General features: G+C 52.3%; 1 protein-coding gene across 1 annotated transcript in view; it reads right to left on the reverse strand.

Moving 5' to 3' along the window:
- Positions 1 to 262: 262 nt before the first annotated feature.
- Positions 263 to 27,848, reverse strand: part of ALX4 (ALX homeobox 4) — a 39,599-nt gene continuing 12,013 nt past the window's right edge. Inside the window, 3 exon segments of the mRNA XM_068399612.1 lie at positions 263 to 630; positions 2,785 to 2,913; positions 10,777 to 11,087. Of these exon segments, the coding sequence (XP_068255713.1) occupies positions 307 to 630; positions 2,785 to 2,913; positions 10,777 to 11,087 (764 nt within the window). The 3' untranslated portion in view covers positions 263 to 306.

The following is a 27,848-nucleotide window of genomic DNA, read 5'->3' on the forward strand; positions in this document are numbered from 1 at the left end:
AAATGCCCAGGTTATTGGGGAGGTGGCGGTGAGAGGAGACGTATCCCAACCCAGATCTCATTGGAAGAGGTGCTGCACCGCAGCCTCCATCTCCCTGCCTGATCCCAGGAAGCTGGGAGCTGCTGCGTTCATGCTGGAAACATTCCACTTACGTTAACATATGTACTTTATATACCTAGGGTAGCTAAAAGTGCTGCATTCAGATCCCCGAGGAGGCAACTGCTGTCTGGAGTCCAAGCGGATGGATTTATTCGTCTGTCCCCGTGTGCTGTCTCCGTGTCTCACGGGCACTGGGCTGCAGCCCTGTCATGTCGCCCAGGAGATAGCAGCACTGTGCTCCTTTGCTTTCATCCTCAGGGCAGCGATGCTGGAGGTCTTGCGGTCCGGCTCGCTGTTCAGCTCGTAGCCGTTGAGGCCGGGGCTCATCCCGGCTGTGCCGAAGAGGCCGCCCATGTGAGTCTGTCCCACGTGGCTGCCGGGGCTGGAGACGCCGAGGAACTCAGAGACGCCGCTGGCGGCGTGGGGGTGAGCATGGGGGGACATGCAGGAGGGCACGGTCTCACAGGGGACGACGCAGGCGGGCACGGGAGAGGCGGCGCCATTGTTGCCAATCCAAGACGGGTTCTGGATCTGGGAGTGGGAAAAAAAGCATCAGGGCTGCCCCATGCGGGATGCGGCTGGTGGCAGGCCTGAGGGGAGAGAGCATGTCCGGCACCGGCCCCTACCGTCACGCCGCAGGGCAGCCCTGCAAACAAGGGGCAGCCGGTGCGGTGGGATGGGGTATGCTGGCCCCTGCCAGCAGCAGCATCAGCGCCCCTAGAGCCTGCGAGTTCCCTCCAAAATCCATGTGCCAGCCCTGGCAGGGGCAGGGAGTGCTGGAGACTAACTCACAGGGCAGCGGGACTGTGTCCCTTGCTCTGCCGTGTTGTCTCTCTGTTTGTCCGTTACACCTCTCCCAGCTACTTTTCTCTTTTTTTTTTTTTTTCCCCACTGTGAGCACTTTCTGGAGCTCTCAGCACAGGAGACCTGGTGTCATTGACCCTGTGTCTGTGGGCCTACCCGCTGTAGAGGGAACAGGCAGAAAGGGGTGCTGCGAGACCACCGATCCATCCTCCTGCCCCAGCTCAGGGCAGCTTTGCCGAGGCAGGAGCCTTTTTTCACCCGTTGGACATGCCTGTCGGAGCAGAGCTGCCCTCAGCCCCCAGCACAGGCAGTTCCCTTGCCCCTCTCCCCAGCCGTGCTCATTGCCCATCAAGGAAGCATCGCCTGCCCTGATGCAGCCCTGCGGGGCTGCCTCACATGGCCATCGGGGCACCTGCAGTGTCAATTATTACATGATATTGCCGAAGAAGAGAGGGGTGGCTCAGTATTTGCCAGCAGGAATAGGTGCGCTGCGGCGGGAGGGATGGGCACGCAGGATGAAAGCGGGGAGGAGGCGAGCAGCTGGCTGGAGCAAGAGAGCAAAGGGCCCTTCATCCCACCACCCCGCTGCACCACTCGCCCTTGGGCCCTCTCTGATCTCTTACCTCCTGCAAATTGCTTTTCATTTTTTTGATCTCTAGAGCAAGGAGAGGAGGGCATTATGGAGGGAGGGAGCAGTGTAAGTTACAAAGGCAAGAGAAGGGAGTGCTGAAAAGGCTGCTGAGAGTGTCCTCTGCTTGAAAAGCTGCTTTGGCATCTCTCAGCTGTTTCATAAGGGCTGCTTGTTCACTTTGGGGGAGACGCCAAGCAGGAGAGAGGTCAAACGCTCCCAGCTTGGCTGCAGGGGAGCTTTGGTGCAGTGCTGGCTGGGGAGGTAGCTGACAGCCGGGGCGTCAGGGGGAAGGACTCCCAGCAGATCTGCGAGGACAAGTTGGGTTCAGAGCATCACGCCTGCAAAACTGCACCCTCGAGCAAAGTCTGGGTGGTGGGAAGAGGAGTCAGCAGGGTGGAGGGAGTACTTTGTGGGGGCACAACCTAGCCCTCCAGCTAATGAACGCCTGTCCGCCCTGGCAGTGTCTGAAGGCAGCATTGTGAAACAGGGGCTGGCCCACTGCTTAGGATGCTACCGTGATGACAGATTTCCCAGGACGGGAGATTAAGGAGGGAGGGAGCTGTGTCACCTGCCTCCTGGGCCAGGGCAGGAACGGTCTTGACAGTCCCTGGGAGCAGCCCCAGATACCCCAACAAGGCTGGTCCCACCCTTCCTTTGGAGCACAAACCCACAAGACCCTTGGGAAGCATCCCCAGATGTCACCGAGTGCGCTGCGGGTACCACAGCCCATTGCCGGGAGACGGCTATGGGAATTTGCCAGGGGAAAAATGCTTTTGTCCAACCTCCTAAAGAAGGGACATGGAAACATAGTCACGGCAACAAGAAGCCTTCCTGGGAACTGCTAGTTTTAAGGCCTTAAATAGCCTTCAGGACCTTTTCCAAATCAGTGGGAAGTTAGTGGGCAGTAGCACATGTGATGGGAGAAGGACAGCATAATAGGATGTGCTGAGCAGAGCGACCTGTGCCCAAAGGGTGCCTGCACTACGTCACCCAGGGCTGGGCTTCATGCCTGCTTTAGAGATGGCTGCACCGGGCCAGGGCATGAGGGAGCCGGGCAGGACACCCAGCTAAATAATTCCTGGCCCTTCAGTGTTCAGTAATGTAACCCCAGCCCTGGCACTCTTGCAGCCTTGCCTGAGGGCAGGTGGAGGAACCCGAGACGCAAAGCATCACTTGGAGGGGACTGGGAGCAGAGGCAGTGTGTCCAACAGGCATCAGGACAGATGGACCAGGGCGGGGAATACACTCACCTGGGCGTAGTTCTCAGCACGGGTGAGCAGGGGCAGCTCGTAGGCGGTGGAGAAGTGGGTTCGGACCTGCTGCATCTGGCCAAACCGCTCCCGCTTGCGCCATTTCGCTCGTCGGTTCTGAAACCACACCTGGGGGAGAGGGTGACAGGGGGCTGTGAACAGTGGGGCCGGCAGTGGCTGGGAGACTGGCAGCCCTGGAGAGCCCACTGGCATGCAGGGCTATGCCAGGCAGGTGGCTGTGCATGGCATGAGGACAGGGCACTGCTCTGTGCGCAAGCCCCTGCGGGAGCAGCACTCCTGCCCCTCATCCCAGGGGGGCTGCGGCCAGCCTGCACTCCCAGACTGGGAGCACCCAGGGCAAAAGGCAATGCGCAGCTTTTGGTATCCTGCCTGTCTGGGGACATTCCCAGCTCTTGCCTCCCACAGCCTGGTTTGCCCTCGGATAACTCATCTTCCTTGTGCCCCTAAATCAGCGTTACTCAGGCACTGCCCGCAGGTCTTGTGCTCTCAGCCAGTCTTAGATGAGAATACATCCAAGTGTGCTACTACCAGGCTGAAACCAGCAGTGCTGGGGCTTTCCCCAGGCCTAATCCTGGCTATGATGGTGCCATTGGCTGAGAGGTTGCATTTCTCACTGACCTTAATTTTCTTAACTGTTAAAAAAACCAAAACGTGTCACACCCCTTCCCTTAGCTGCAGGAAAGAACAAGTGCCCTCTACAGAGTTGCATGTCCTTTGCTTTACACTGAGTTTTCTTTGCAGGGTTTGCAGCTCTCTGCTTCACAGTGCTGCTCAGATCCCTTCAAGGCAAGAGGCAAGACCAAAACACTGTTTCTGCTCTTATTTTTACTGGCTTGACATCAGTGTGGATTATTGCACTGTTGTCAGCACCATTGCTCCTGATTTGCATCAGCATAAGAGAGATCAGAGCCTGGCCTAGTGGCTTCAAAGCCTCTTGAAGCTTGTGAGTCAGGGAAACACATCAATCAAGAGCTGCTTTGAAGGCACTGAGAGATGCAGGCGATCACCAGGGGCTGGGTTGTGCAGGTCACGCCAGCGCATGAAAGGAGCAGTCCAAGAGCCGCTCGGTTCTGCTTCGAGTTTTACACAGTGACTTGCAAGGCGGGGGGCACCACTAACCAACAGCTTGGCCCTGCCTGTGCCCGGCAGCTCCGCTGCTTCACAGGCAGCTGGGGAAACCTGACGCTGGTTTTGGTTTTGCCAGCTGCCTTCTTCGGAGGGTAGCTGGGAGAGCCGGGCACTTGGCACAGGGGAGGGCAGCAGGGCGGCTACAAGGAGCAGGAGAGTGGTGGCATTTACAGCCTGTGCCAGCACAGTTAGAAGCTGCTACAGGGAGAGACAGGCCCGAGGGTCTGTCGTTTTTGGTCTGAGCTGACCTTCTTTCTTGTGCTGGGAGAGTAATTTCAGGCTCTCCTGCTTTGGTTTCTCCCTCCCCACCATGCAGGCAGCCTCACACTGGTCTCCCGCAGCCCTCCGCCGTGGCCAGCCCCACAGTACGAGTGGGCAGCTGAGGATCTGGCCATGTGCCGTGGTCTGCTTGGTGCGGGGAGCAGATGGTGCAGCGCCCGGGCATTTCCTGGCCATGTGGGCTGCCAATGGTGTAGGATATAGTACCCTGCACCGCTGTCACAGCAATGCCACTGGCGTGGGCCGTGCACAAGCCAGACAGACTAACCAGTGCACAAGCCAGACAGACTAACCATACCCAAAGCAGCAACCTGATATTAAACCCTTACCCCGAATCAAAAACCCTATGAGGATTTTCAGCGGGTGCAAAAAAGCACCAGCATGAAGGTCCCAGCTAAGCACACGCTGCACATGAAGAGAGTCCTACTGGAGCAGGTTTGATGCCCGAGGCATCTGTCTGCTTTTCTTCTACCTCTTCTTGGCACAGCCACTCCAGCCCAGCTGCAGGCCAGTCCCAGGGCTGGCCCAGATCATGCCGCTTTGATCTGCAGATTCAAAGTTAGCAGTGGTGACCCGGTTCCTCCTTGGGCGGAGGAGGCCCCGCTGTGCACAGAGGGGTAGAGAGCAGGTAGGGAGCAGAGCACTGGCTGTGCGCGAGGCTGGGGCAAACATATGCCAGGCATATGTGGCCATTCCCCCGCCTGGCGAAGGCACGGACTGGCCTGCCCGCAGCCCAGCTGCACACCTGCGCTGCCGTGCAGGGGAGCCCCCCTGAGCATCCCGCCCGGGGCACCCGCCTGGGAGCGGGGTGGCTGAGCGCAGGCTCCGACAGCGTGCCCGGCTCTGCAGCGTGACCTCCAAAGCCGACAGCACAGGGTTTGTGTGCGCAGCTTCCCCGGGCCTGCTGGAGCAGTGGGGAGGTTTCCCAGGGCCAGCAGAGGCGGAGCAGGGTCTCCAGCACTGGCTTTTCCTCTGCTGCTCCTCATTTACCCATTGAATTGAACTTGAGCAAAATGGTTTAAGCTGGCAGCTCCCAAATTGCAATCCCCACATGGCTGGTGGGCTGGGAGGCTGTGGCAAACCATCACGTTAGGCTGAAAGGAAGAGTGTCTTCAGTCCAAGCGCTGGTGCCGGGGGCACTGGAGATGCTCCAAGGGCTAGCTTTGAGCCACTGCTCCGAACCACTTGCAACAAGGTTTGGACCACTTTTTAAAGTTCTCCTCTCTCCTCTGGTCCAAGTCCTTTTAGGCTGCTTGGTATCTTGCAGTCGGGTTTCTCCAGGCCTCCACAGTGCTCCAGGGAAAACAGGGCAGGCAGGGCAATGTATAATGTGAAGATGTCAGCAAAAAACCAACTAATTCTAAGCATTTCCTGGCTTCCTCAATCTTAGAAGACACCTACTTTTAAACAGCAAATCTAAAAACCAACAGAAGTCCATTTTCCTTTCATTGTCTGTCATCTTTGGTCAAGAGAGGCTGCTATGGGATGGGGATATGGCAGCGGCGGTTGCAGCAGTCGGTGCAGCATGTCCTCAGGGGTCAGGATGGGGTAATCTGTGCACGGATAAGCAGTCATCGTGGGCTGCATCTCAGTGTTAACAATTAGAGAGGGAGTGTAGGGTAATGTCATGTATCTGACTCCTGCAGACAATGCTTTGATAAGCCCTGATGTACCAAATCAGCCCTATAAAAATCTACAGAACAGAAAATGTTTCATGTCTCCATAAACATTCAGCCATATGCTGGTACCTAAATCCATATGCATACACAGCTGACATGCTGCGGCGGGTGGAGAGGCCGAGAACGGCCCGAGACAAAGAAAGCAGGAGGCTCCTGCTCGCTCTGCTACCCTGGCACACAGCTGGCACTGCCGGTCTGCCCTTGTGACCAAGCCCCACGTGCCCCGCACAGGGTATGGGTGGATGGGCTGAGCCAGGACCTCATCCAGGCCCCTCTGGCCAGGCTGGATGGTTGGGGACTGCATCACTGCATTCGTCCTTCCTCCAAGTTAAAGAAAAAGGTGATTTCCCCTCTCTCCTACCCACCCCAGCGCAGCAATGGAGGGTGAGGCTGGCTCTGCACATGTGATGGTGGGCTGGTGTCAGCCACAGGACAGGATCTGGCTCAGCACCCCATGCCCTGTGCTCAAGCCCCCCTCACTGCATTGCTGCCCGGCAGCAGGCAAGAGCTGCCTGCCATGTTCAAACCTCACATTCTCCCACTCTCCCCTGGCAGCCTCTCAGCATCCATTCTGCTCGTCCCTGTCCCCCCAGCCCCGCTGCCCTCCTCCCTCTGTGTGTCTGTCTCTCTGTCTCCAGGGCCCCATCCCTCTGCTACTGGCCAGGCCGTCTCTCCTCTTCCCAGAGATGGCCACCAGCCCTTTGCTTTCCAGCCTGCAAGAACAGAGCCAGAATTCATCCTTGAGCACTGAAACTGGACACCATTTTATCAGTGGCCTGGAATGGGAAATTGGAGCCTGGGATGAGAGAATTGAATAACTTGAGCTTGTTTTCATTTCATGTTTAATTTCCTGCAGGCTTAGCTCAGTCTTTCCTCTCCTTCCACCAGCCTCCCAGGGTTTTATGGGGGAAAAGGGATCAAGATATATTACTTCTTGCATTGCTTCGCTTTTTTTTCTTTTCTTTTTTTTTCCAAGGTGGTGATTTCGCTACAGCGGAGTTTGACATTTCCCTCTCACTTTCATGCCCCCAACGCATCACAGGGTCACCGCTGAAAACATTTCATTAATGGTCCCAGCAATCATAAGGCTGCCTCTGAGGACGGCTGGCTGAGGGGTTATGTTCCCTGGCTGCAAAGCCTCCTTCCAGCCCCATCTCTGTCTCCTCTGCCACAGGGCAGGCCAGGAAGCAGAGATACTCATAGCCCAAGGGAGATGAGCAGCCAGGGCCAGGCTGGCGTGGGCTTGGGGATGTGTATGTGGGTGTCTGCATGCAAGGGGAAGGAGCCGTGTGTCTACCATGTTCCTCTAGTGCCACTGCCTCAGACATCTGCTACAGCTCTAGACGGACTGGAAGAAGCTCAGGCAGTTGCTGGTTCTGCAGCCCCAGACATGGAAAAGGAAGAGAAAGGAACAGGATATGCATGCTGTGTAGGACCTACATGAAAACAGCACCCACTGTGCACCCTTGCAGGTCTGTTTCTGAACCCTAGCAGCCTCTTCCTGGATGGGTGGCCCTACCTCTGTGCAGGGCTTACACACAGCTCCCACTAAGGAAAACAGGGACGTGCAGTAGCTTAATAGTACTTGGCAACAAGGGGCCAGGTTGTGGGGGGCAGGCAGGGAAAACGTTGCACTGCATTGCAGGGGAATTAGCTTTAATGTTGTCAGACACCAGCACTGGTGGCTGGAAACCAAGGCAGGCAGAGAAATGGAGCAGGAGAGAGGCCAGGCTGTGGGATGCCGCTGCTCCACAGACAGCATGGCCCGCCCCACGCCCACTGCTGGCATGAGCTCTTCTCCAGGTACTGAGATCTCTGGCAGCTATTTCCCTAATGAAGCGTGAGCTTGGGAAAGGGATGGGAAAAACCAGAGCTGCCGCTTGCCTCTCTGGGCTCTGCATCTGCTCCTGCCTGCAGTGCGGCAGCTGGTTGCGCTCCCCAGGGAGCCGAGCCTGGCCAGAGGGCATGACCTCCAGCCAAAAGCTGGCTCAGCCACAGGAGGGAGCATCCCACCTCAGACCTGCTGGGTGCCTCACCTTCCTGCTGCTCTGCTGTGCTCTGCCTTGCAGGCAGCTGAAGGTGGCCTCCAGGAAATTATTCCAGGACACTCAGCATCCCTTAGAGGACCGCACCTTCCTTGGGAGAGGGATGGTTGAGCTCCCCTCAAAGCCCATGGGGCTGTAGTAAGTGTGTGCCCAGACACCCCACAGCAGCCAGTGACCGTGCCAGCTTGGTGGAGGGCCTCTGAGTACATAGCAGCTATTTGGCTTGCAGGAGGAAAGAAGTAAGGGACTTGTGGCTTATTTGTGATTTCTGCCCTCGGCCTTGGCCCTGGTTGGGCCCTTGGTCCTTGCAGTAGGCATTTGCTTTGCCATCGGTCTCCTGGGCTGCTGTCCCATGCCCATGCCCGCTCTTCGGCTGTGAGCTGATGGCCCTTGGTGCTGCAGTGCTGGCATGGGGGGAGCCCCTGCAGAGCAGAGCTGCCCAGAGGGGTGGGAGGCCAAAGCCAAGCCTAAACAAGCTACAACATAACCCAGAGCTGGAGACAGGCACTAGGTGATTCACCAATGCCCCGGCCCCGAAAGCCTCCCTTGTGCCGTCAGCAGAAGAGCCCTGTGGCACCCCAGGCCCATCCCCATGCCTCCTGGGGGCTGCCACCACCGTGCCGAGGCTGAACACTCACTAGCCAGCAACCCCAGCCCCCTGGGAACCCACATGAAATATCTGGCACCTGGGTGCCCCTGAGCCTGCCCAGCCAGCACCCACAGCGCTCAACGCGAGCCTGCTGGTTCTCGCTCTCCAGTGACAGGGAATCTGCACTTCTATGGACAGCAAAGCAGCCCTTCATCACGAGGCGGTGGCTGGGTGCCAGCCCGTAGCCTGAGGGACAGGGTCCTTCCCGGTGGGGTTGGGGGAATGAGTGAAATGCAAGTGCTTACCCCTTTTACCCTGGGGTAAGAGCTTGAGCAGCCTGGCCACTTAGACAAGTCCTTCAGCCGCTCTGTTACACACGCCCTGTCATCGCCATCCCAAGTGAGAGGTGTGAGCTGGCGGTCACAAGAGGAGAGAGGCTGTTCTCGGCTGCCTGTGGTGGCAGGCTGCTGGGGCACTTATCTCAGGGCAGGGTGAAACCCCAGGCTGCACCCTCCCTCTGCCAGATTTCCTCCTGGCTGCCTGGGGAGGTGCTTCTGCCATCAGCTGCCATGTTATCCAGTGGCAAAGTGGGGAAAAAAAACCCTGAAATCATGGGTCATATGTAATGAACTTGTGGATTGTATCTGCCTCATCTGCCCTGGATCTGCTAGCCCACCCTGCGTGCTAGCTGGGACATGCCAGCCACACACCCTGGCTCAGGGGCGAGCAGAAGGAGCTCGCCACCCTCCATCACCTCATTCTCATTCCTGAGTGCAAGGAATTTCACACACTGTGCAGTCAGTAACCCGATGCTGTGCCTGGCCTCCCAGGAGATCCCATCAGCACTTGTGAAGTGTCCCTGGGAAATAAAGGGCAGCATCCAGTGGCAGAAGTAAAGAGCTGACGTTCATAGCGCTGCCTTCCTCTGCCCATCCCGCAGCACTCAGTACGCTATGCATGGGGCCAACGGGAACCGCACTGCTTTCTACTGAAATAGATCCGTGTCCAGCCTGAAGAGAAACAGCTGTGGGGAAGAAGGGCACACCAGCCCTGCAAACCAATTTAGGCAAGCAGACAAGAAAAATCCTGCAGCTAATTGAAACTGGAAGTGTACAGAGAAAAATGGACTTATGCAAGGATGCTGGCCTGGCTGCTTGGACTGTTTGCAACAACTGCTTGTAAAGGTTAGAGCAGAGGGCAAGCCAGGCTGCTTGGGACCTGGGAGTCTTCCTGGTATAAGAGGATAATCAGATGCCTCCACACGCCAGCTATTCTCAATGCTAATGCAGGTTCTGGGGGTGGTGAGATAATAAATGCCTGCAGGTGGAAGTCACAGGATAGCTAGGCTGGAGAATGAGAGCCTAAGCTTCAGGAGGACCTTTGATGGCCATCAAGGCGTGAGCTGTGGATGTCTGCTCCAAGTGATGGTGCTCCTTTTTGCAAATGCTTCTAAGCTCTGCCAGGCCTTCGGTTTAACCTTGACTCAGAGGAAAGAGCAGCATTCAGCGAATCATTCACTCCTTCAATGTGGAGTTTAGCTCTGCTGGACCCCCAGGTTAGTTGAGGGGAGCTAGTTCATGGGAGCTGTCACCTGTGTGGGTGGAGGTGGTGAGACTGCAGAATGGCTGTTTGACTCTCCTGCTCCTCTCAAGATGGTGGGAGCATTTTTACTCCAGATCACCAGGCTTTGTGCAGTCTCAGCACCTGCTTAGCCAAGCAGGCAGCAAGAGCTGCCTCTCGTGTCACCTCATGCTCTCTGGTACTGAATGTCCTGGTCACCTCTGCATCCCCATCTTGCCAGAAAGAGCCCATACTGTGGGAAAGCTTGCTCCCACTCAGACTAATGAACCTGTGTCCCCTGCCAAGTCTCCTGAAGAAAGGAGTTTTTGTAATAGCTTTGTTTAGGGTGATGATGAGGCTTACCTGCCTGCTGTCCCATTAGCCCAAGGACAAGAGGCCTCTCTGTGAACACTGCAGCTCAGGACACCAGCCCAAATAAAGGAGCTGACCCTAGTGTCAGACATAGATGTACCTCCCTGTCCTGTCCCTCAGCACACTGGAGAGGCGTGCCAGCCTGCGGCACAGGCTCTGGGTAGGGCTCAGCTGCCTGCAGGATGTGGTGGGGCTGCAGGTGATCTCAGGCTCAGCAAGGGACAACGAATTTGCAGGGCTCATGTCTTCATTCCCCAGAGAGCAGAGACTTGTTTGCAGCTCGCCCACCCCTCTCCCAGCCCCAGGGCATTCCCGTTACCTGTACGCGAGCCTCAGTGAGGTCTGTCCTCATGGCTAGCTGCTCCCTGGCATAGACATCTGGGTAGTGGGTCTTCTGGAAGACCTTCTCCAGCTCCTCCAGCTGGTAACTAGTGAAGGTGGTGCGGTTCCTCCGCTTTTTGCCCTTGTTGCTCTCTGAGTCGGCCTTGTCCATGGGGCTGGGGAGGTCTGTGCTGGCCCTGTCCTGGGGCACTTTCACCCCAGCCTCCTTCACACTGAGGTAGCTGCTGTCCATTCCGGAAGGGTCAGAGCTTGGCTGCAAGTCAGCCTCTCCCAAACTGCTCTCCTTACCTGTTTGAGTAGGAGGGCAGGTTTGAGCAGGGTGGGGAGGAGAGGAGAGAGAGAGAGAGAGAGAGAAGGAAACAGATGTGAATCTTTTGACCAATTAATTGGTTCAACCAATTAAAGCTAGCCATGGCAGGCAAAGAAGCTGACACCACCCTGGGCAGAGGAGGGAGGCAAGATAGAAGGCTGCTGGCCTCAGCCTCAGCGGGTGCTGGAGCTCAGCTCGGGGGCGGCATCAATGCCTGGCCGGGCTGTATTCAAGGGAGGACGTGGCTGTTATGCTGGGGGGGGCTGATCACAGCCCACAGATGCCAGCACAGATGGGGAAGGGGAGGTCGGGGCAAGCTCTGCTAGCTCTTCCCAGTCACCTTCCACAAGCCTGTTGTGCTCACATGCACACACCCTAGTGAGACCCTCCTTCACCCTCCCACTGCCCACAGTGGGACTGAACCCCACAGAGCACTACATTCCTTGGTCCTGGCCACAGGAGAGGTGTCTGAGGACAAAGGGACCCAAAGCCAGGCCTCAGAGGATGGTCCCCCGTCACCAGCCCATCTGTGCTCCCCTACCAAAAAACAGTAACGGTAGAAAACCAGAGGCACACAGCAGCTATGCATGGTGCTTGGGGGGATCTGTTTTCTGCTCATGCCTCCCCAGGCAATAGTGGTGTGTCAGCAGAGGTGTTCCTGACTGACACCCCACAGTCACCCCACAGCCTTCTGCGAGGACTTGCTATGAATGGCGCTTCGTGCCTCAGCAAAGACTTATGTGAGACACCTATGGAAACGCCCCAGCCTGTGTGCAGGGAAGAGAGGAATGAGAGGAGTCTGGCAGCAGCCTGGGAGGCTGCTCCTGCCTGGCTGCCCTGAGCAGTTAATAATTAACAGGCCATGACGTACAAGAGCAGTATGGCAAAGCAGGAGACGGATGTTTCAACCACTGCAGTGAGCTGGTTCCTCTCTAAGACTTAGCAGTGAAACCAGGTGTACGTGCACTCAGGCACAGGCAGAGGGTGCTGTGATGGGGCAACCTCTCCTGCCCACCTCCTGATTCCAGCAATGGTGCTGTCCCCTTCACTATCAAGACCACGGCCATGCCAGCAGGATCCTGGTGGGGCCCCAGTGGCATGTAGCACCTCTGACGACAAGTGGCCATGGCTCTCCCTTGCCTGCTGCCACTGCTTTGCGCAGCAGGCTGTCCCTAGACCAGAAAAAGAGCGGGTTGTGTGAGCGGCTGGCCTGCCTGCCGTGTGCTATGCAGCCCAGTGCACACCTGCCCGTGTTTCTTGGCTGGGATCTTTGGACATAAAACATGGGTAGCCCTACTGCAGGGTTTATCCTTGAGATGCTACACTCAGCTCCTAAAGGTCTGGGAAGGAAACGGTGCAGCAGTACTTCCTATCCATGCTCTCCTTACCAAGCCAAGATCATGCCAACTGGCTAATCTTTTTAAAAAAATTTCACACCAGCCTATTTTAAAATGTTCTCAGTCCTGGATCAGTCTTTCTGGGAAACAGCTCCACCATCTAGTGATGTCCCCACTGGGAGATTTCCCTCTACAGTGTCATATCCAGGGTCATTAATGCCAGCTCAGGCATCTTAGCCCATGTGTTTGGAAATCCACATTTTTTCCAGCATTGGTCCCTCGTTACAACATCCTACCACGTAATTCACTGTGTATTTACAGTTTAGCCCTTCTGTGAACAGCTCTGTCACAGCTTCATAGACAAAAGCCTGTGAGCGTGCTTCTGAGAAATGTACATATCTTTGCCCTTTACTCACTCTCGCAACTGAAAGACTGTGTTGAGGTGATTGGGGTGAAAACAGGAGGATGAAATGTAGCTGTCACCCTTGGGCACAAGGGCAAGGAAGGCCCAGGTGTAAGCCTGGGGGGATGAGCTATGAAAGGGATTTGATAAAAAAAGTGCCCAGGTAGTACAGAGGAGTCGAGGGCAGGACTGGGATGAAGGCACTGGAGATACAGGAGGTCTCTGCCACCACCACCCTACTGTGTTTTCAGATTTATTGCTTTCTCTAATACCGTTCCCTCAAGCTTTTGAGAAGCTCTATGTAAAGCTCAGCAAAGCCTAATGTTGATCTCAACTCTCTTTGCTTTGACCCTGAAGAACATTTTGTCAAGATTTGTACTCTCTGGGCACTGCGGCCAGCATCCAGGCCAGTAACTGCCACCCTGACTCCTCTTTGCACCTGCACTCTCCAACAGGCTGAGCTGCTCCACTACTCCTTGGGGATGCAGGTGGACAGGCCCATCCAAAATGGTCTTGGACAATGCCCTGCCCCACATCCTGGATAAATTGTATGCTATGGCCATGATATTTGAAGATATTTATTATCCTCAAAACTAATGATAATAAAACAGTTCCAGAAAGTCTGTAGCACCTGACTACCACCTATGAGAGTCAGTAGAGATGGAGTAATAAATAAAGTATTAGAGGAAATTTTTCCTCCTTTCTTTCATTTTTTATTATTTACGCCACCAGGAAGCTCAGTACTCCCCCGTGCCTTGTGCCGGCTGCCTCCCAAACTCCCAGGTCCCCTGCAACTCCAGCAGCAGCAAACGTAAGACCTGAGGCCTTTCCTCGGGAACTCCTCGGCCGTTTCTTACCTGCTCGAGTGGCTCAGCCAGCTGGGGAAGGTCTGCACACACACACACGCAGAGAAAAGCTCTGGGTCTGATATAATTTTGTTGACTGCATAGCTTAAACTGCAGCTGGGAGCTGGGCCCAGGGCTTTCAGCAGTGATAGTTATCTCTGCCACAAGCCATCAGCCCTGAGGAGCAAGCGACTGTCCCTGCTGTGCACGTGGCGGGTGTCCCCATGCCTGCTTGCCGCCAGCCAGAGCCCTCCTTGCTGGCTCGGACACGCTGCTCTTGTGCTCCTGCCACTGCAGTAGACACGGGCTCCATTACCTCCAGCCCCTGTGGGCACCGGCAGGGATGAGCTGTCTCCATGAGAGGGGCAGCGAGAGTGGGATGGAGGGCAGGAGGCAGGGAGCAGGGACGGCAGCATAGGGAGGGGATGGCATGCATCCACCCTCGGCTGAGCATCCAGAAGAGTAACTCTCATTGCCTAGGAACAGGCTCCCTGACCTCAAAACAGTCGTGCTAACTGCTGAAGTGAAACAAATTGCATACATCTGCATATGGATATACCCAGACTTCCTGTAACTGGAGATGGCCTCAAAGTTTCAGTGCAAAGTTTGGGGTGTCTGTTTCTAATCAAATCTAGAGAGAGACCTTGAGTTACATATTTGAAGATCTCCATGACAAGGAGGTAATGTTGAGTATCATTGTTACCCTTACAAACCCGACAGGACCCGCTTGGTGCCTCCTTCACTGCTTACGAATCTGTCTTGCCCTCATAGCAGTAGAGGAGGATATTTTCTGGCTTCCCACACTGACACCCTGCTCTCCCAGTGCCTTGGCTGCCTCCTAGATCATAAGCACTTCCAAGACCTTCTCTGAGTCACCCTGTGTCAGTTGCCAATGGGCAGGGACAGCCCAGGACAGCTGGGCACATGGGCCCCCAGCATCATGCTGCTCCTTTTCGGGCAGAAGAACTGCCTGCATCCCCAGTTCACCTGGAAGGGAAATGCCTTTCCAATCTCACCACATCTGTCCTGAGAACCCCATGAAGGAGGAATGGGGTGCAGAAAACACAGATCATGCTTCATGCATGGCCACGCTGTGAGCCCCTGAGATGTCCACGCAGATACTGCTCTGCCAACACCCCTGCTGGATGAAACAGGCATTTTAACCATGCCGTCACAACATTTGGATTCACAACTTGTATGTTTTTTTTCCTGAAGTGTGTTGTTCTGGGAAGGTGATGAAGTAAAATCTTCTCTATATACAATCTTAACCATGAAATTTAATTTAGTGCCATGTCGGCTTGGTGCATCCACACGCCAAGGGAGAACGGGATGTTTCAAATACACAACTTTGGGCTCAGCTTGAAACGATAGGTCTCTTTGCACAGCACATACATGACAAGCTGTGATTCCTTTGTGACAGGCTCCTTCACACAGATCCCGTGATTGCAGCCCCACAGCCTAAGAGGCTGGAAGACAGCTACACAGCCAGCAAAACCCAGAGTCACAGGCAGCACAGGGCTGTTTCGCCTAGGCTCCAGGCAAGGAAGCCTACAGGGTCTTGGCTTAGCTAATACGTACTGCTCTGGCAGCGTCTTGTCCGAGCTGTTATGGTCTCAGTGAGGAGCTCCACACTATCCCAGTCCCAGGGGACTCTGATAGTAGCCCAGGACACCTGGACACCTACCAGCACACAGCAGCTCACAGAGGCTGCCTGCTGGCAGCCAACCCACCTCCAAAGCACGTGTCATGGGCAGCATGTGGCTGTGCCAGGCGGCCTCTCTGCCCCCACACTAAGTGGCCTAGGGGCCTTCTGCCTTCCCTTCCAGGTGTGGGCACAGGGGTTGTCTCTCCTGCCCATCCCCAGATCCCTATGGCCTCCTACACTGGCCATTTCATGGTGCCTCTCCCTACCTGCACAGCTGTGGTCTGACTTCTACTTGCAACAATGCCTTCAAAAAACAAAACAAAACAAAACCTGGCACTTCTTTCATGTGGGTTCCCAGCTGGCACACCTCCAGGACTTGGCTGGCTGTAGTGACCTTATCCAGTCCTTGTGATCTTGCCTTAACACATGCTGAAGCCATTATGCTTGTTCCCAAGTTGTCTGTTGCAGCCTTCTGCCTCCTGTCTGTCATTGCAGCCTAGAAGTCAGCACAGGGCTATCATTTTAAAAATATCCACATTTTGGGTTATACAGAATAAAACGTAGTGGCTGGGTTTTAGACATACAAAGGCCCAAATCTTTAGGTTTATTCCCATGCAGGGAGTGAGCTTTCTTGCAGTCTGCAGATGTAGAGAAGAGTTTAAAGGTGGAGCCATGACCCAGAATTTTGTGACTGAATCTGGCATCACTGATTTTATTAGCAATGATCAGATACTTAATCATACCTTCACTCTTGGGCCCAACTAAAGTGTAAAACTGGGCAGCATTCATCTCATTTGCAGGTGGTAGAAGTCTACATAAGACACAAGCCATTGGCATCATTCTGCAAGCTGCAGTTACCCTTGCTGCTAAGCAGAAACTGGTTGGAGCATCTCCATTTCAACTCTGGATGAGGATGAACACATCTCCTTGTGTCCAGCCTACCAGCGGTTCCCTTGAGTTTGCATAAAGCACAGCTGGTTCCTGTATGAAAGTATGTCTGTCCATTTATCCCAGCCACGGAGCTCATTTGGTTCATCCTGCAGAACCCGAAGGAAAGCTGGAATATGCTCCAGGCAGCTCCTCTGCTCACGGCATGGCGCGCACTGACTTCCCGCTATGCTGAGGAGACCACTGCATGAATGTGCTCATCTGCATGGACACTGTCCATCTCTGCTGAGCCTGACCAAAGCTGCTGGCGCTGCTACTCTTCTGCCTGCAGCCTCCTGAGGCTCCACAGCAAAGGAGGGACATAATGAAACCCGCAGACTAAAAATAGCTGTGAAATACCTGGCCACCTTGGGGAGCTAATTACAGACAGAGCAAATTCCTACAGAAAAGCCTATTCATAGAAGGATGAAAGGGGGAGAGGAGTGTTTCTTTCTAGTGCACTCCTCCTGACCACACCTAGGGTCCCTCTCTTCAAGAAGAGACTTATTTTTCTGAGCACATAGCAGGAGCAAGACTAATGCCTGGAGCAGAAAAATCTCAAAAACTCCTCCTGTTCCTGAAAGGCAGTCTGGGGACAATGCCAAAGGTACCACACAGCACTGATGGGTCCACAGGCTTTTGGTGGCCTTGCAGCCAGTGTATAACATAAGTCACTGGTTCTATCTCCACTCTGCGTGCCTCAAAGATGGTTCCTTGGGAGTCAAAACCACCTCAGCCCTAGCTGCACTTAGACCCTCTTGTGCCTGGCTGGTTATGTTCCCCTCGAGTAAATCACTGTGTGGGTTTGGGGACAGACAGCTTGCTAAACGTTAACTCCAGCGCTGCTGAGAAACTAATGTCACAGCAAGCCTGGGGAACGTGTGCATGTGTGTCTGTGTGAATGTTATTTGTTTGTGGAAATTGCTGTTCCTCTTGCTTTTTTTCTGCACTAGCTTATTTTCCCCATACAAACATCTGCTTTCGAGGGCACGTATTACTTTATTGTCTGATTAGCTGAATTCATACACCCTGTGGCTACTTGGGGAGAGCTCAGCACTGTCTGTACAAATGGAACATGCACCACTTGCTCCTCTTTCATGTTATTTAAAGGATACTAACAAAACTGGCTTTTATATAAACAAATCAATTCTGAAAACTCTGCATAGAAGCTGTGGCTAGAGCAAAAAAGGCACAGTTTATGCCCCAGGTCCTTCTTCATGTGGCACATTCATTGGAACAGCAGGAAAGAGCTGACTAGCAAATCTTGGAGGCACAAAAATGCTTCTAGCAACTTGCTGTAATTGCAGCTCACTTTCTGTCTCCCAGAATGTGATATAGGAAAAGAGAAAGAGCAAGAAAATGTACTACCATTGCCTCCACAGGGAGAAAAATGAAACTGCTGTGTTGGCTTCCTCTCTACTGAATGTGAAAGATTATTGTTTATGTCAAATATTCTGAGGCTGGGGATCTTGGCTCTCCCTGAGGAACCCATGAATTTCTTCGTGACCTGGCTCTCCCCTCTCTCACCTGAATGCCTTCAGTGCCTTGGGGATGTGCTCTGCCGTGCCAGGATCAGCCACAAGATGGCTTTTTAAGTGACAGTGGAGGGAGGTGACCATCACCTCTGTGCAGCACAGTGGCAGCCAGACCCTCGGTCGATCCCACACAGTCAGCCCCAGGCTTAGGGCTGAGGGTGGTCAGCCAGGTGTTTTCAACATGCCAGGCTATGTGCAAAGTCCTGCTTGAAAGTATGACAGTCAAGATGAGTCAACTACCTCATTTTAAAATGTCTTTTATTTCCCACTGTAAGCATGTCACAAAGAGCTGGGAAATAATTTTGGGTTTCTGCTATGTCCTACTTGTGTCTCCGTCTAAAACAGTGTATGTGAACCAAAAGCCACCTAGCACCTCTGAACTGATATATCACCAGTGCTTGCCTGCCAAGGAAGATGGACAAGGCAGGCAAGGATCGAAAGGGGGCTTGAAAGGTGTTTCAGTTTCCCTTTAGCTCTGAATTTGATACCTTTTGGATAAATAGCTACCCTGTCCAAAGCAATCCTGCATTGCCTTGCCATGGCCATGGCCACGGTCACCTGTGGGTCTTGGCTTTTCTCAAGTCCCTCAGAGCTAGACGTGAGCACCTAACCGCTCTGAAGACCTGGTTCAATGCTGAATAAGTCAAAATATGGGAGCTCATAAAGAAAAAGAATCAGCATCACTAATATAGGACAAAGTATTGGATGGGATCATCTCAGTCATAGACTCATACCTACACACAGGCCAGTAGCTGTTCATTGGGAGTTAAGTCCAAAAGGGTCCACACACCCTTGGGTAAATGAAAGGCAGAATAGGCAGCTGTTTGCTGAATACTTTCACTCTCCACAGACAAGCACTACAGGCAGCTTGGGGTTTTGCATGCCCTGATCCAACATGGGGCCTCTGCCCCACTCCCATCTGAGCTGAGTGTCACCAACTGGTCATCAGCATCTGGGGCAGCATCTGCCCCATCTGCCTGTCTGCCTTATTTTAGGGTCATCCAGTTCTCTCAGGATTGTGTTTCCTTTAGAAAAATCTAGAAGAACAAGGTCGCTCCTCCCCTGCTTGGAAATTATGTCCAGCAGAGTTACACGAGGATAGTGTTTAAGGTAGCTAGGATTCAACCCCCTCCCTGCTCCGAGGCCTTATAGTCAGGCCCTGTACCTGCAGCAAGGAAAGGTAAGTGCTGGGGAACTCTGGGGCTGATGGCAGGCAGTGCCAGTGGAAACACTGAGGGTTGTTCAGATGTGAGTGACAGATGAGGGTGATGCAGGGCATAGGGTTAAGCTTTCACTCTGAAAGTAAGAGTATAAGCCGCCCCATCAGATGCAGATTTATGTATTCATCTTAACCTCACCCATGCCCTTTGGCCACTGCAAGGATCTGAAAAGATCCATTGCCTAAACACTGGAAGGAAAAAAGGGGATTCTTCACTACCGGTTGTCATCTCCTCCAGAGCTTTCCCCTGCAACCAGTCAGTGCCTCCCTCTTCCCAGCAACACGCCCCGGACATTTCCCCTACAATTTCGATCCAAGGCTGAGCGCTGGGTGAGTAGGGCATACACTCCATCGAGGTGAGAGGGAGGCACGAGGCTCCGGTGCAACCTTCCACGGTCTCAACGCGTGTTGCTTTCCATGTCAACTGCACACCACGCGAGGTACCACCAGCCGTTGCGTATGACAGCAGATCTAAATCAGCCATTTAGAGGAGAGCAGGGGATGCTCCTTCCAGCTGGTGGGGAGGGCTGGTGAGGCAAAACTGCCTGGAGGCAGTTGAGCCTTGCTCTAATGTCTGGCTATGGCACAGTTTAATTCCCTGCTGCCAGCCTGGAGAGTGATTCACCCCATCCTATGCGTCTGTGCCTGTCCAGACATCATTCATGCTGTCGGTCAGTCTGTCTCTCTCTGCATTTTTCTGTCTATCTGCTTCACCAAAGCAACCTCTTCACAGCAGAGGCAGTAATGCATTGCTGAAGTTCAGCTGCCTCCCAGAGGTGACTTCCAGTTGCCTGTTTTGTGCTGCTGGTAACAGGGCTGGAGCTGCAACCTGAAATAACCAGCGGAGCAGAGGGGCAGGAGGAGGGAGTTTAGAGCCATTTTGTCACGAGCTGAGCAAGACCTCAGCTGTCCCTGCATTATGGAGTCCTGTTTCAGATTAGTGACAGAGGAACTTCAAAAGGCTTGCAGGCACTGGCCAGAGCGGCGTCTGAGCGGGCACTGCCTAGCTCAAGCACCAGCCTGCGGCCCTAATCCAGCAAAGCGCTGCAGCATATGTGTGTCCCTGGACTACCCTTATGCCTAAAGTGAAGCATTATGTACTTCAGATGGGCAGTCAGACAAGCCCAAACAAATCCACCCAGCACAGCTCCTGTGCTGCTTCTCATGCTTCCTGATTTGGGCTCCCAGGTGCCCCCAGGGAGAAGAGTTGGGGACTCTGAGTCTGGATGAGATGTTGTGGCAGCCCCATTGCTACCCACGTACAGCACATCTCAGGGGGATTTGGGTGCTACCATTTTCGCTTGGAAACTGGAAAGCAGAAGTGATGGAAAGCTGAAGTAAAACCAGAAAACACCCAAAGCTGGCTGAACCTCACCGAACCACAGAAAGGGCTGAGTTTAAATGTTGGGCCAAAGTTTGGGCCAGGGTCTTTAAAAAAATAGTTCTGCTGTTTTTCAGTTTTATACAGATGATTAGTAAAGAAAGGCCTGGATGAGGGAAGAAACACATTCAGCCTTCCCCAAACTTGCCTGTTCTTGGAAGCACAGCTAAAATTTATTTCCATTCTGACTGCACATTGCAAAACTCAAGGCCAGCCAGGTCTGGGAATTGCTAATGTTCCTATGAGCACTAAGCTTTTAGAAGTATTCCAGAAAGAAATTAGGTTTCTGGCTACCAAACCCACCAATTCACAGTCACTGGGGCTGGGTGACAGGCTGGCATCAGCTTTTACTGGCAGAGAGAAAGAAGGCAGCAAAATCACAAACTGAAGCAAGAAGTAGCACAACCAAACTGGGAACTTGCCAACCAAGAATGAAGACAAAATAACCAACAGCAAACCTGACAGGGGCAGGTTGTTTTCCCCAGCCTCTACATCTCTCCTTGCTCCACTGCTCAGGTCACCCACTGCAAAAAAATCTCCCTGATGTGGAGTCAGGAGATGGGAACGGTGCTGCAGTCTCGTGGGGTTTTCCTGCTGAGGAGATGCTGGTGCTCAGGGAGACGGGGAGTCCCAACAGGGTCTGAGGGCACCAGCCACCCCTGCTAGCCAGGGGCTCTCGTCCTTGATCCCCATGAGCCTCCCCCATGCAGCAGAAGCAGTGCATGGCGGCCTCAAGGTCTCACCGACCAGGAGAGCTGTTTCAAGGTATTGGGGGGGCATAACTGTGCTGCATGGACTGGCCGTGAACTGCAGCATATCTACACTATTGCTGGGAGAAAGGGCAAAGAAAGAAATATTCATCTAAGACTGACCTGCCTGGAAACTCCAATTGCCCCTTATGCAGTCTAAACAAATATTTATTTAAATTACTCAAAACGCCCCAGTCGTCTTATATTTGTCCCCAAAGAGTGTCATAAAATGTCTACAAAAAGGGCTCCATTAACCTCTGCTGCCCTGCGTTAGAGGAACATATTTCAGCTCCAGTTAAACTGAAGTTTAATAAACTCTCGGCCTCTGTAGGATCCCTCCAGACCCTGCAGCAGCCAGTCCTCCCTTGCCCTAGCCTGGCTCTGGGTCTACGTCCGCTGCTGGCATTTGCCATGAAGAGCAGCCGCCAAGATGGGGAACCGTCAGCACCACTCCAACCTGCGATGGGAGCCCACCATCACTCGTGGGTGCTACACTCTCACACCTTGCATTTCTTTCTGTTGGGGCCATAGGGAGGAGGGAAAGGTTGTTTGAAACTCTCCCCCATTTCTCCTCGGCCCCAAAATCTAACCCCAACTTAGTGCACTTTTATCTCTGGAGGGTTACCTCCACATCCTTCGTATCACAGCAGAGGGAAGGTGCATGTTCCCCATGGGAGCCAGGGTAATCTGTGTCTTTTGAATTATACCAACCACTGATGCAAGCTGCTGTGCTCGGGAAAATACTGGGAAAACCTGCTTGCTTCATGGTTTAAGTGCAATGCTTTCTTCATCCAGAAAAATATATACGTGCAGTTCAATAACCTCCTGTCAATGAAGTTTTTTCAGCTTATCAAGGAGTAAAAACAATACTACATGACTTGGCCAATTACCCTTACGAGACATTTGTGCAGGAGCCCAAGCACATGGTTCACAAAAGAAACGGATGAAAATGATTTACAGAAGCAGCAAGGCAAAGGTTTATTGATAATGAGGCACTAAGAGGAAATGAGATGAATGAGCCTAAGATTCCTCTGGTAAATGAATTATGAATAGTATTCACAGCCAGCAACTTACGTTTTTCTTGTTGCGTTGAGAATAGCAAGACGCAGGGCAAATGACAGTTATTACAAAAAAAAAAATCCATTAGGTAGTACTGAACAAGGAAAACATCCACAGAAGTGTGCTCTTACTTGCAAAAGGGGAGTCGTGAATGGCTCAAAGGGTAAACTGCACTTGTCAAGTAATTCAGAGCGCTACATACTCCGAGGCCTGAGAAGGGGGATTTCATTTCACTTGAGGACTACTTCACCTTGCAACGCATTTAGTTGTCAACAGGGGAAAAAAAGAAAGAAGTAAGTTTGCGTGAGTCAAGAGAATTTGACCTTTACTTTCTTCTCCACCTCTGTGGTTCACTTCTCCCCCCAGACTGCCCATGCCCCGTGAGCCGCACTCCCACAGCATCCACCCATCCTGTGTGTGCTCTCCAGCCACTTGACCCTGGCCACTGAAGTTACCCAGGTCTGGCCACTGCATTTGGTGGTGACCGAACCAGGCCAAGATGTGGATCTCTCACCATCACCTGCACCACTGAATCCCTTTATAAAGCTACTCTGGGATCAATTTTTTCTGGGGACAGACTGGACGGAGAGGACATTCGCTGCTCATGCTGTTGCAGCTGTGGATGGTGCCCAGAGTGGCATGGCTCCACCGGCACTGATGGACTGTAGCCAACTCTGCCAGCTGGGGGTAGTCCCTGGCTGCTCAGCACCACAATTACACCCAATGCAGGGACTAAACACATCTACAGGACACCAGAGGATGAGCAGTGACAGCACCATGCAAATGGCTTTTGTGCCTTTCCTCTTATTTCTTTTCTAAAATACTTCTTGCTTCCTGGGTCTTTGGGTCATATATACTGCATCCTACTGCTGGTGAACAGTTCTCCATTTTCTTCTCATCATCCAGCGTGTGAAGGCAATCCTTCCTTACTGCACAGCATCCACACCCTCTTCAGCAGCATCCTCTGGGTTTCCCGCAGCATTCACCAAGCTGTATCAGAGAGGCACACAGAGATGCCTGAGCCACAATGAGCCCGGTGAGACAAAGCACCACTATTGCTCATGTTGTACAGATGGCAAACTGAGATGGAGAGACACCAGGCGCAGAACAACTGCTCCGAGATATCTAAGCCTGAGTTTTAAAAAGTACTTAGCATTGTCTAATATTTTTGCACCTTGGAGATGAAGGTCCTGCTGGCCTCAGTATACTTCTCAGATGCCCTGAATGACACAATACCCTTGTATTTGCCACCCAGTCCTAAGCCCACGTTCAGTCCAACATGTGACACACTCCTCAGTCTTCAGACCATTCTGCCACATCTAGTTTTCTTATCCCAGCCTTCTGCACCTTCCCCAGATACAGCTTTTCTTGTGTCTGTAGTTACATCAAACAATGTGCTTCCCTGTTTGCCTGGGTCCAAGGAAGGCTGGACCATCTGCTAGGGTAAATGGCCACCGCAAGAAGAGAAAGTTCAGACCTGTCTGGAAACATGCCCAGAACATGGAAAATCTGCAGCTTATTTAGGTGTGAAAATCAAAGCTGTTGCTACTGAGTGGGAACCACAGCTCCTTAAGGCTTGTTCTTGGACAACTTTTCAGAAGGCATGAAGCACATTTCCTCCCTGAAGCCCAGCTCCACTGCAAGTCTGACATCCTTGCTCCACAGCATAGTGCACCAGAACTTTTGAAAAAAAGACATCGTCATTTTTTTTGGACATGGAGAAAACAAAAATGTTCTTAGTTTTAGCTACGTTCTTGGAAACAGCTTAATTGATTCAGATGAAATTTAAAAAAAAAACAACACAGTATTATAAAAACAGCCAGAGGCAAACAACTGCTGTGGGAGCTTTTAGGCCAAATCGTTAAGTTTTGATTAAGTTAGTAGTAACTGGAGGTAGGATTTTGGTAGGAAGTGTCAGACAGTAGACACAAACCACCATGACTCTAGTAACACGCTTCCTAACAGAGAACAAAAAAATCATGAATCTTGGAAACAGTGAAGTTCCTGGAGCACCACTAATTCTCAGCAGAACTGGATGATTACGTGAGAGATGATGACCATGAAAATCAGCCTAAATTAAAAACTGTACTCACATCAGCTAAGCTCATGCCTGCTTTTGTGTTTGTTTCCAGTTAACATTCCAGGACGGGATCATATTGATATGAATGACTGCAAATGTCAAGTAAACATTACCAAATATTTAAAGAAATCTTTAGGAACTCGTGAAAAGGAGTATTTGCCCCAGAAACCTACTTCTGCCAGTGATGCTCCTCCAACCAGGGAACAGAAAAGACTCCTATCTCATGTGTCCACCGTGTACCTACCTTCCATTCACAACCACTGATCACCTTTCTGCTGCCTACTTCTTGCACCGGTTGACACACACACACAATCTGCTGACCAAAGATTACTCCCAAATGTCATCCCAACAACAATCCTGGGTCCCAGACAGACCTTGAAAAATCATACCTTGCTCATAGACAATTTGCAAACGTATCACGAGGGGCATTCGTTCCTCCTGCCCACTGTCTCCCAAAATACTCCCTTAGGGGAGCCCTTGTTTTGGGAGATTTCTGATCTACATGTGGGCATCCATGTGCTGACACAGCCCCCAGCTCAGACAGGCTCTGCCTAAAGAAGGTGCCATCCCCATGCCAGTGCCACAACCAGAGCTTTGGTGTGTAAAAGTTGCCTTTTCTAGCAAGGCAGGAAGCAATGGGAGGCCTTAACAGTACGTGGAAAGAGCAACTGCAGGCAAGATGGCCTAGAGAGGAGAATAAAACACACAATCATAAAACATGGGCTGGAACAAATACATGTTGAAAACACCAGTCTGAAAGGTACGTACTGCTTCAGAGTTTCCTAGCTGAGAATAAGCAAGACCCCTTTTCACCTGCTCTGTCTTCCTCCACTCTTTAGAAATAAGCCTATCTGTGAGGGTCCGGAAAGCATGAATTTGGGAAGAACAGATAAACACTCCAGTTTCCAATGTCTGAGGACTCCCGGCATTAGTTGAGCCACTAGGAACCGGCTGATCTCCACTTCCCAAAGCATCCTCAGCTCCTGGGCTCAGAGTGTCTGCAAGAAAAGCTGTTGGGGGCCGCAGCGGGTTGCTTTCTCCTTCCTTCTCGTCTCAGACTAGGCTTCCCACATGCTGTCTTCTCAGATTTACTATCTCACCGTGCATTTGGGTCATGATTTTGCAGACTTCACAAGAAGCAAACATGCCTGTATGGGAATGTGTGATTTCTGCTGCAATTCATTTAGTTCATAAGGCTCTCAGGAGAAGATATACAGTCGGACGTAAATAATGGGGCTCCAAACTACAAAACTCCTTCAGCGAACATAGTTACGAGGATGTGGCTTCCAACATGCCAGGGTTTTAGAGCCAAGGTTTTAGTGCTAGAGGAAACTGTGGAAGTTCACCATCCCAAAGAAGGGGTCAGAGAGCCTGTATGCTGTGCCTACCAGTACCGAGAGGCTTGCCTGGAATTAGGGACTGAGTACTATTTGCAGCTCGTGTCCTCTGTTTTCCAAAGCAAAGATGCAGCTTCCTGAATTGGCTTAAATCACACCGTTCTTCAGCATTGACACCTCCTGCAGCTGATGAAGCTGAGGCTTATAAACAGGGGTAGCACGACTGCTATACAGTTCAATTTGCTTCAAACTTTAGTACATACTGGACTAAATAACCTTCCCCTGTAAGTAACTCCTTTGTAAAATAACTCCCAGCTGAGAGTGATGGGGATGTGTGTGTGTGTAACTTTGTCAAGAACATGATCTGACATAAACAGAAAAGAAAACTTTAGTGCTCCATCTCCTGTCAGCAGATGCACTGTGATGTTCAGATGCTCCAGTAAGAAGCTCTATAGATTATTACCAGCCAGGGACAGTCTGGAAGTCACTGTGTTATCTCTTTATTTAATGGGTCTTGCCCCCAGGAGAAAGTGCTGCCAGGAGAGCTGAGGGCTGTGGAGCAGAGCTGTCAGCCTGGGGAAGGGGTGGGTGGCCTGGAGCAACATCTGTTTGTACAGGACATGACAGGGTGAGGAGTGGACAGGGACATCCCTGCTGGGCTCAACCATGGTGCTACGCTGCTATCACCGCCACACTGCCGGGTCCCCTGCTTACCCCTGCTCCCTGGTCCGGGTGTACCTAGCCTGCTCTGGGGTGTCCTTCGATCAGTCTTCGCTGCCTTCATCTGCTGTTTTCATCAGCTTGCCCATGCTCACACCGCTGTGTCAGTACTTGGCACGGGGCTAAGCAAAAGGCAACTGCTTTTCTCACCACCGCCAGGCACCCCTGCAAAACCACACCCTGCTCAGCCTCCTGCCAGCAGAACCCATGGACCTGCTTTGTCTCAGACATACAGGGAGGAAGAGTGTCAGAGCAACCAATGTAGCTATTTACATACTCATATCACATTTTCCCGATGGGCCATTTTCACAGAGCCAACTCGAGCTGACTCTGCTCCCACTGGGATGCCACTGCAGACTTTCAGCTGCTGCTCCCTTTCCTTTTGACCCCCTGAGAAGGAGTTCTCAGAAAAGTTTCTGGTTTTGATGAAATCTGTGGGCTAAACCAGGCCATTCCCTATTTTTCCCCAGTGGGGAACTAATTTCTGTCAGACTCAGCATCCACAGATGTATTCTTGGCTTTCAGGACCCACTCAGTTCCCCTCATAATTCCTCCTGGGCCAGGACCCACTGGCCTCTTACACGTTAATGCACATATGTGGTCACTGCTACACACCATGGTTTATCTGCTTTGGGCTCCTAATCTCTGCATCTCCATGGGATGTGGAATCAGCCAGGTTTCTACACATAAGCCTACATCAGAGAACGTGCATGTCACCTGAGGCAATACTCGCATTTGTTTTTCTCTAGAAAAACCTGAGCCATTACACTTGATCTTTGCAGAGTCCAGATAGGCCAGACCAGTGCATACCAAATGGCCCAAATTTATGAACTTCTTGCAAGGAGTGTGCTATGTTTTCTGGATAATGTCTGAAAAGGGGAACTGGGGTCAGACTGCACTCTCCCTTTCTACTTCTCTGAAAGTCATTAAAATCAACATAATAGACAAAGGGCTGGATTAGTTCTGGTCCTTTTATTGTTCTCTTGTAAAGTGACTGGGGGGTGATCCAGTTGCCCACTCATAAGTTTTTGGTGCCGTGCAAGACACACTAAGGTCTTGCATCCGAGGATGCTGACATGAGGCAGGCAGATATCAAGGCCTTGAGGAGCAGCACTGGGAGACCAGGAAGTGTAAATGGAGCATCTGGGCCAGGCGTCATGCAGTTAGCTCAATGCCTGCTTCCAGCACCAGCCTCTCCACCATCCGTAGGACGCTGGGTACCTCCTACTGCATTTACTAGCATCTGACAAACCTGCTGAAATACTTAGGCCTCAAAGTCTCTGCCTTGTTGCACGCTCTTCATGTCTAGGTCCCCAAATATGGTGAAAAATTCAACCCTTAGAAGCTTGGTTGCAATCATAGCCTCTTGGTTCCTTTTTGGGTAAGCTTCAGGTCATTTTCTAAAGAAATCCATAGCTACCAACAAATATTGTCTGGCAGATTCCATCTCAGGCAAAGGCCCAACAACATCAACAGCAATGAATCGCAGTAAGGTCCCCAGG

The sequence above is a fragment of the Nyctibius grandis genome, chromosome 4, assembly GCF_013368605.1.
Source record: "Nyctibius grandis isolate bNycGra1 chromosome 4, bNycGra1.pri, whole genome shotgun sequence".
NCBI lineage: Eukaryota > Metazoa > Chordata > Aves > Nyctibiiformes > Nyctibiidae > Nyctibius > Nyctibius grandis.